Source organism: Mizuhopecten yessoensis, unplaced genomic scaffold, assembly GCF_002113885.1.
Source record: "Mizuhopecten yessoensis strain PY_sf001 unplaced genomic scaffold, ASM211388v2 scaffold11045, whole genome shotgun sequence".
Classification (NCBI taxonomy): Eukaryota; Metazoa; Mollusca; class Bivalvia; order Pectinida; family Pectinidae; genus Mizuhopecten; species Mizuhopecten yessoensis.
Genome location: NW_018408851.1, coordinates 1,266,404 through 1,276,603, shown reverse-complemented (window position 1 = coordinate 1,276,603; position 10,200 = coordinate 1,266,404). Strand labels below are relative to the sequence as shown.

Genomic DNA, 10,200 nt, shown 5'->3' with positions numbered 1-10,200 from the left:
GGTAGCCTAGTGTATTGGTGGAGTCAACACCGAAGTGAACTGGAGTGCATTTCAATGTTCACTACGTGTGCACTACGAAGTTTGCTATATACTAAGATAAGTTTGCTCCCAACTGTATACACAAATGTGCAAAATATGCACCAGTTGACAATTACAATCGCCGTCCGTTTGGCTACACTATACGTGTATGCACACTTGTTGTACAGTAAGATGACTCAAACCGACAAATCATTTATCCTACACTTTGTTTATTGTCTGGTGATGTGCAGGAATCTATTGACCCCCTCGTCTCGATTCAGAACTGGCCCAATGTTGCTTATTCGGGTTTCTTCCTTTCTCTGACGCAAGAACATATTGTTCTCGCTGTATAGCCCAACCAATAACTTGATTTGGCTGTACGGCATGGTCAGTTCGTGGGTAAAAATGCGTCTATTGGTGATTGATATTGAAAATCTCCAGGAAAAAGTTGCAATATCATATCTATTTATTAATGGGTGTTGATTATGAAGAGGGGCTGGGTTAAATAATCGCAATTTGCATATGTTACTAAAAAAAGCTGCTTCACTACAGTAGTCTGACAAAGTTTAACCAAGTTCGTAATTAAAAAAAGCACCACAAACGGATGTGTGTTACGCCCATCGATACAGAAAAGGTCATTAACTCTGTGAAAATGTCTTTGCCATGGTTTTATATTTGAATGCACAACTTTAAAAAATAATAATCTTCAGAAGACGTTTTCTTTCAAAATTGTAATTTAATGTATATAACTGTTGAGCGTGCAAATCATAATCACAATATGTATAGAAGTGTCACACACATATAATGTTTGATTAATAACTTGATATCCCCACCATTTCAATACAGAACTTACATCACAGTACATAATGTACTTGCATAACCAGTCGCATTAACGTTGGGGGAAATCTGTTCTGAGGAAATGAATGGCGGTATACGGGTTTGGAGGTTTAACGGGTGTCATTACAACGGGGTTTTACTGTCCATACTTTAACAATAAACCCAGTCAAAATTTTAAAGCAGATTTCGGGACAAGATAGAAATATTGAAAAAGGGTGATAACTCTTTTAAAGTTAGTTAAATCCCAAAGTGAAAGCACTACTTGGTCATAATAGTAAAGCTTGCATGTCTTCAGGACGGAAATCCGAAATCACCAGACAAGATTTAAAAGCTGGAAAATTCTAAAGCAATAATCCTTCTTAATAGTAATAAATCATACCTAGTCATGCTGAATCATGGAGGATGATAATTATCAATATTAATATCGCCCATTTTGTTCTTTTTTTTAATGCTTCTTAGTTTTCCCCATATGGTTAAAGTTTCACTACGCCAAAATGCTACATTAAATTGGTTTGACACAAAATAGAAGATGCTTACCTTTTCGGGGAATTCTGTAGTTTTCCCTTCCCGAAGATATTTTATTAAGTTAACAGTTTCTTTACCTTTATTGGTTTTAAGTCTAAACTACAATTTGGTTTTGGTCTATCAAAGGGGGGATGCGAAGTGCCCAGACTAATGCGATATTAGCAAGTAAGGCTAACTAACGGTTATCTATCAAACTAAATATTGTTGTTGCTTTAAGTTTGGAACATACCAAAGTCCTTATATTGCATAGTCTTCTCTGTAACATTTGCTCATTTACCGCTTGACAAGTTAAGTGGCATTTCTGCTAAACATCCTCATATGACATTTAATCTTGATGGTACAATGAACTTAAAATATGCAATGTAGCAACATCTACTTAGGCTCTGCTTCACACAAACCTTCAAAAATTGAATATATTCGACTTCTTAAAAACATGGGGTCAATTGAAATCAAAAGTTTTATTAGTGTTTAAAATAATTTTCGAAATCATATGTTGTTTCTCAAGACTATCTGAAATCAAAGAAGGTTGCCCTACCTAAGATTTGTTCCCAATCATTCAATTTTCAATTGACCGTGTGAATGCAGGGTCTACGTTCAATGTCACAGTTTTAGAGCATAGTGTTATGATTTAGATAGTGGCAGGCTATCATGCTTGTGCAAATAATGATTTTTCAAGATTGTAAAGCTAAAGGAATATTTGAAATTCCATAATCAATAATAATTTCATAACCAGTAGACAAAGACTGTGATTTCCCGGCGATCACTTGCTATACAAGCTGTATATTTGTGTCAGTTGGCTATTCCTTATGTGTATATCTCGCTGTGAATACAGCATTATACATTTCAGCTCTCCAAACAAGAAACTATATATCTCCTGTCACTTGTAGGGTCTGTGAGTCTTTTTTTTTACTAAATTATGTAAGGATGGTTAATTGATTAAAATGATAAGTCTGGTCTACGTTTTGTCTGCAACAACAATATAACAGTATGAATTATTACTATAATTGACAAAAGTGTATCATTCAGTTATTGTGGGTTTTCATGCGATAAACACATGCAGTACATCGCATATGCATACTGCAGATCACATTTTCAAATAAAATAAAACTGAAATAAAATTAAAAAAAAGGATTTCGCAAAGGATTAATATGAAAATCGATATTGATGGATTTTCAATGAAAATGCATAAAAAATTAGGCGCTACAGTCTAATTCCATGTACATAAACGTTAATTTTAGTTTTGGAGCATAGTGCAATTAATTAATCAATACAACATTTTTAAGTTCAGATGGCAGAACTGATTCAGTACTTCCAGTACTTTGATATTTGATGAAAACCAAAAAGGGAAGTGGAAAAGAAGTTCCAAAAAGTGGGCATTTCCCGTGAACCATCGACACAAGTTTTATATGATTAAAAGATGAATTATTAAAGAAAATTGTAAGTGTGGAAGTTTGATGGAACCCGAGTTTTATCTTGTTAATACTGTTACAAAAACAAAACAGTCAAAAATTGAAAAGTCATTTTATGGGAGCAGATTTACATGTTTATGGTTATTTGCGAAAAATTGGTATAACATATGGCCAATTGTTATATATCATTTCAAAGGTGATTGTTAATGTTACTTAAATGTGCAAGCAGTTTGCAATTATGATTTTATTATTGACACACTGATCCTATTAAAGTCACATGGGGAAGTAAAATTCGCTGCAGTCAAACTTGCTGTCGAGATGAAGTTTAAGCCTTGTTTTTCAGTTGTTCAAATTAATTGATTTACACGAAAACATTCAAAAATTATCGTGGGCCGATTTTCACCTCCTATGTAACACCTCCTTTCTGCATCGTATTTTGTATTGAAATGTTTGCTACATATAAATACAAAACGTTATAAAAACCGTAAATATTATTTTCAGTGGTATTTGTAATAAACCAATGCAAAATAAAATAGCTTTTCCTCAAACGATGTTATAATTTATTTTTATTTTTCATTGTACGAGAACACTTGGCTATGCTTGTTTGTATTTTCTATAGTGCACAGGTAAAATCTGATCAGCGTAAACAGAACTTAGAGGATCAGATCACTAAGGAACGCGATAGATCGATTCTTTGCAGCTATTCATGTCATCATCATATGACATGACCGCGATAGATCTTGGAAATGCCCCTAATTAGTATTTAAATGATAAGTTACAGTGATTGACTCGCTAAAACGAACATTTTGTCATGATGTCTGGAAGGGGAAATTTGCCTCCTATGACGGGATCTGTTCATATGTAAGTGTATATGTTGAAACTGTCATTCCTTGGAGTTTTAGTTCCGGTCGACAAAAGTGTAACATATGGCAAGTAATTCTGTAATCCTCTCGTACGCATGCGTACCAATGAAGATGTTCGGGCGGTCGCTACAATTTGATGATAAAAAAAATCGCACCTAGAGAACTGATTGAGTTTTTTATAACAGCGATAAAAATTGATAACATCAATAGTAAAGTTACGATAAATAATTAACTAAGTGAAGTAACTGACGTCCTTATACACATAAAGGTATGATTGTCAAAGTGAAAAATAACCTAAGCTACATATGTAGGAACCGTTTCATTCAGGAAAATAAAGAAATTGGGGAGTTAGATCAATTGACGAGCGGGATGGGGTGCGGAAATAACTAGGATATTTACATCATTTATCATTTACATAATCAGTTCATCATAGGTCTGTAGATTTCTAAAGAGCACATCCGCTGGAGAAGGAAAAAAACCTGCCATGGTAATTGTCACTGATAATTCAATTCTGCAAAGTATCAGGCATGCACTTGGGCAAGTCTACAGTACCTGACTGTAGATGGGGATTCCCAGAGTACGAAATGACGTCAGAGAAACAATGGATAAATATAGGCAGTCAATCGGCGGTGGTGTTGTATACGAAGGTAGTTCGTAATTTGCAGAAATAGTCCCGTTAATATAAGTATAATTACACCAATATGATGAATGGAAGCTGACATTCAATTTATATTGGTTCGGTTTACTATGCTGGAAAAAAATGCTGATTTTCCTGCTGCAGTAGAAATGCAGACTATTCATTCTATTTAAAATACGAGTGCGTAGCAATCTATGTGATATAACCAAGACATTTTAGACTTGCGCAAGTCATAAATAAGAAGAAGTGTGTTACACAAATATTGTTAAAGAATGCGTCATGTGAGACACAGTGGGCATACTTAGCCTGGGGTATCGTTGATACCGTTTTGCACGTGGATACCTTAGAAGATGCCCAGTTGTGGTATAGGTGTGAAAAAGCGGCATAAGACCTATAACAATATGCCGTGGCTTGTTGAAAACGAAAAATTATCGATTATGTACTGAAATTCGATATGATGCCCAGTGGGCTTCTTTAGCCTGGGGTATCGTTGATGCCGTTTTGCATGTGGATACATTAGAAGATGCCCAGTTGTGGTATAGGTGTGAAAAAGCGGCATAAGACCTATTATGTTAGGTACATTTGATTATCAAACTAGCACAATATTGCGCCAGCCCAACATTGGTCCAGTCCAATATTGGGCTAGCCCAATATTGAATAAGTAACCAACTTCACGCTGGTGTATCAGCCTAGCGATTAGTCAGTATTTTTACCTGAGACCAAGCAAACAGATTCTTCGCGCCTACAGTTTTGCTATGAAAGTGCTGGTACACCAACCCAAACCCCTGCAACATGAATGAGACACACACACCCGGAAAAAATACATTCTGTTAAGCCAACAAAAGGAATTATGTTAAGCCAACAAAAGGAATTAATATTCAATATTATGCATGTTCTTTTTTACCATAGTTTGCAATAATGTTCACAATTTTAATATGGTTGAGAGTGTATCGGTGTCCATCTATAGTGTCATACTAATGAGAGAACATTCCGAGATGACCCCTGGGTTTAGCGACGTCACATCTCTACGTCACACCCAGTCAACTTTTCATTCAGGGAGCGTTTGACACGCCGATGTGCTTGCCATGTAAGGGCGATTGTTTACAAAAATGATGGTTTTATTATACGGTACTCGTTTGGAGGTTAATGATATTCTTTTGGAGTCATGTTTTGATCAATGACCATATGGATTTGAGGATTAATGGCCCGATTCAAGGTAAAGTAGCAAGTTTGCCATGCTTTTTGTAAAGTAAACATGCTATTTTTGGTATCAAAATACTCATGTGGCATGTTATCATATTGGGGCGAATAAAGGGTGATTTTGTGCAACTACGCAATTACCTGTTGTTTTGATCTGGATCACAATTTTTTCTTCTTCTGCTATTCAAATTTTGGAAATCGTGTGCACGTTCAGTTTTGTTCTTACGCGTGCGTACAACGAAACACTGATCCGCTAATGACACAAAAACACAGTTCGGAAAATGCTCGCTCATATTTGTAAACAACTTTTACTTAACAGGGCACTGAGTTTTCCACAAGCAATACAACGTAATTTGTCCATAAAACAATGTCTCATTTGGCTAATAAGGTGATTTTAAGGTGATATTTTCCTGAACCTGCCGTTTTCCAACATGACGTCCACTAGGTGTGCATCGTATTGACAAAACAATGTTTTCGTGAGTTTGCGGTTGATTTATTAATTACACTAAATCTTCAGTTTTTACTTTTAAAATTAAAACTATATTGACAATTTTGTACATTTAATTTCCGTCTAGCTATGCTAATTTTAATGTAAACAGATTTAGTTTTCCGTAACAACTGTATTGTTACAATGCATTTTTGTCAATTTCAATCATATATGACAATATTGTAGAGGATTGGATGAAGGGGGTATCGCTTATTTTAATCAATCTCTTTGTGTTGTGTATAGGAACTAATTGAATAATTAAAAAGTCATTGATTTGAACTCATTTCATCACCTAAATTGTGAATAGTTGTTTATATATATTTAGGAATTTTCTTATAGGTATAAAGGGTACTTATACCGAAAGTGAAGACAGACATATCATAAAAACAGTTGAATAATTCGTAAATCAAACACACACTCGCAGCTTCCCAATAATGCTATGTTTTGAAAGCGTTGAAATTTTGAGGTCAATAGGGCTACCCATATCGAGGCGATCGCCACTGAGGCAATTGCGTATTTTTCAGAAATAAATCGCAACATTTTGGAAACGGAGGCCATCGCACTTTTGCACCTTTATGTTGTATAATATGACGTATTTTTATAGCATTATATAGCAAATCACCCGGGGTAAACTTTAGTATTATACTTTGGAGAAACTCATTTCATATAATATTGTGATTGTAATTCGATCAGCCTATGAAGGTGTTTTTTTTTTTTTGTGCCAGTGAAATATTTAAACGTAAGACCATTTCAATATTCTACCTCTTATCAAAACGAAGCCTTCACATAAGCTTCAGTTATGAGAGGCCCGACCCAATCAGTTATAGCAGTTTTCATATTCTTATATAAACACAATAACATATATTTTGAAGTCTTATTTCAACTTACATAGTTTACGCTTAGCGGCAGCAATTGGTCTTCCTGAAAGTTTGGCCATGATGTCTCCAATTTCTTGATCATTTTCTTTTGATGGTCTTTCCTTTCTGTCTTGTCGATTTGATCCCATTTGTTGGCGATAAATACGACTTGTCTGGGGTCAAATGATGGGATATCCCCCTTTTTTGCCAACAGCTTGATTTCATCAAGTATTAAAGCACCCTTGCAAATAGGGAATAACATATGACAGTTTGACTGATTAACTATTAATACTGTTTATTGTTTTATGCATATATATAATAATACACACACAGATGACAATAATGCACAGGATACATGTAAAATAATAGTTCACACAGGGGGCAATACAACATTAACAGGAAAATACCAACGGTTAGTAATTACCGACATATTGCGTTAAAGTAGTATTTCAAATGCATTGTTATTTAATATTTACTGTCTTCACCAATATCAGTAGAGCAATAAGCTCAGGAAAATTAACAGGATAGAACAACCCCTTCAGGATGGGTGACCAAGTACGGATATTTTTGTCACTGTAGTGGACCCACTTATGATATATCGCTTATGATGATATTTTCCCTATGTAATGTTTTTTTTCTTCTTGAACTAAGCAGAAAAAAATCGTTTATTATGATTTGGTCAAAGGTTGGACCCCGCTTATCATAATAGTTGCTGTACACGATTGTTGAGGAACAGTATAGCTATCACAAGTAAATAAGTTATGTGTTAAAATAACTTTTATACGCATACTTCTATCAAATGAAAATTAATATAATTTGCATCATTATTTTGTACTACATTTTATTTGTTCTTAAAGCAGTTTACCTGCTTTCATAGTAAATCTAGACGTTCAATCGGTCACCTTTAAAGTGGCCAAGGTCGATTACATAAAATGGGCAAAAGGCCAATCAGCACCACCCCGGATAGATGTATTAATTTTTTGGATCATTTGTCTCCTGTGTTCCTGAAAGAATGTCAAAGTCATTTGAATAAAGTTTGATCCGATGACACTGGCCAAATATCACAACCATTAGACTTTTGGTTATTGAAAAGAAGTTGTTTCAACATTTAACATATGTGCCAAGGTAATTCATTGAACCATTATAGCGTGCGCAAATCTAGCTCTAGCTACCGCACATTTGTTCGATAGGTATCGTGGATGATATATTTTAAGAAATGGCCTGTAATTAATTAAGATTTCGTATTTAAACTTATATTCTTTCATGATTTAAGTATGTTGCCATATTTCAGCCAGATTTACATGGTTATCTATTTATCTAACAGTAATGGAAATATCACGTACGTGTACCAAAAATGTTTTGAAACTACCATAATCGAAACGTAGGTAGATATACATGAACTTACTATGCACGCATACACAATGTTAACAAATTGACCTCTTCATGCCAAGCAATTGTATATAGAGTTTTGTCAAAAAAAGAGAATATTTGTGACTTGATCCCCCAAATTAACCCCTCATATCTCGGAATTGTCTCTAAGATGACCTTGATTTTATGTCATATCTTGATGGCATAACCCCAAGGTATGCATATACAATAAAATGAAACTTATCGGCGATAGCCACCTGAAGGACCAAATTGGCACCCATCCTTTTAAATGTAAAGATTTGCGAAAAGAATACCATCTATCGTAAAGCTATAGGGGAACTTATTTAAAACAAAACATTCTTGACATAAGCTGTTCTGTAGGCATGTCTACATTCGAAATGGTTTTGTTTTCCTCGAACTATTTCCATGATTTGATAAGGGTTGTTTTTAATAGCAATGTATCCGATTAAAAAAGCCGCTCCACGTTTGAAAACTTGCCGGTGTATTAGTACATACTACTTACTCTGTCCTCAGATATCCCAAGACCGACTGTTGAGTTTAGAATAAAGATGATCCCTATAGCCTTAGGAAGATACTTCACCAGCGACCTCGTAATTTGTTCACTTTCACCAAATCCAGCTGAATCAACAAGGTACACTTTGTCCTGAAATAGATATATATATACATGAACATATAATAGATCCAGGACAAGGAAGTGATACAAACAGTGCGCATTTTTAGAGTTTTAAATTTTCAGAGAAACGACCACTCTTTTTATCGACGACATAAACAGAAAAGCACAGTACATTTACAACACCAGGATGCGGAGAGAATTTAAATAAAACATATGAGGTTAAAACAATGATCCTCTGGATAAGTACAAGTTATAGGCAGAAATTATACTGAATGAAAAGTTAACTGCAATGTATTTCAAGCTCATAGTCGAATCTTTTCCAACATAATTTATAACTTCTCCTACATACACATACATGTTTCAACTCCCGTCAATCATAAACACCATCACAGAAAAAAACACTGTTTTACCTGTAAAATGTTACTTGGCACAAAGACATCAATGCATCTGTCGAGAGCCTGCAAACAGTTATCTGCATTCATCAATCCTTCTAATTCATCTCGAAACTCTTCATCAGTCATGTCATTGCCGTTGATAATCTTGCTTGGTGTAGAACAACCAAACGAGGTTATGTGGGCTTCAAGATTAGGACCCTTTTTTATGCAGCAGAAACAACGGGTACATGGAGCCGCTCTTTGGGGAAGAACTTTCCTTTCTAACAGCAAATTCAGGAAACTGCTTTTCCCTGCACTTGATTCTCCTTAAAAATTAATATTTCAGTGCATCAACAAAACCAAAACCACATACTGTAAAAGCATATATTTTCGTTGGGGTTAATTTCGTTGTTTTTGCTTCGGGACAAATTCGTTGGAATTATATTTGGTGGAATCAATATTTTAAAACCATGTCTGCTGTGAATGGATTTTAAAAGGCAAAAACTCATATAAGTTGTCCGTGACAATGTGGACAATAAGACACTAGGTCCGGCTGACTGTACATCGCCCGAGGTTATCACCTATCCACTCCAGGTGATTTTTTCACACCTCGCTTTACCCCTGTCAGTGGAAAACAATGGATCGACCATCGCTCGGTCATATAATTTAATCTAAACAAACACGTGTGGTAGTTAAAAGGGTGTCTTCCCATTTATCCAACTTCTGAAAAAAGCTATTCGCATTTATCCAACTTTATGTTTTATGCCCTGTGAGTATGTTTGTTTTGTAGTATATTTTAATCATTAGGTGAAATAACCAAGACAAATTGCTCCATGGATAGAGGGAAAAGTATTATAGAGTTGATACATTTATGTAATTTTAATACATTTTGAAAGGTTAAAGTATATATAAAATATTCATGAGAAATATAATTAAATGGAAAAAGAAATGAAATAGAAGTTAGTTAATAGCTATCTAAAATGGAAATAAT

The 10,200-nt window shown here is 34.8% G+C and overlaps 1 protein-coding gene across 1 annotated transcript in view; it reads right to left on the bottom strand.

The window, feature by feature from the left end:
- Positions 1-6,108: 6,108 nt before the first annotated feature.
- LOC110464991 overlaps positions 6,109-10,200 on the bottom strand; it is a 39,030-nt gene continuing 34,938 nt past the window's right edge. The window contains exons 4-6 of the mRNA XM_021520528.1: positions 9,246-9,535; positions 8,725-8,865; positions 6,109-7,074 (exon numbers count right to left, since the gene is read on the bottom strand). Coding sequence (XP_021376203.1) covers positions 6,856-7,074; positions 8,725-8,865; positions 9,246-9,535 — 650 coding nt within the window. The 3' untranslated portion in view covers positions 6,109-6,855. The remainder of the gene's footprint in view (positions 7,075-8,724; positions 8,866-9,245; positions 9,536-10,200) is intronic.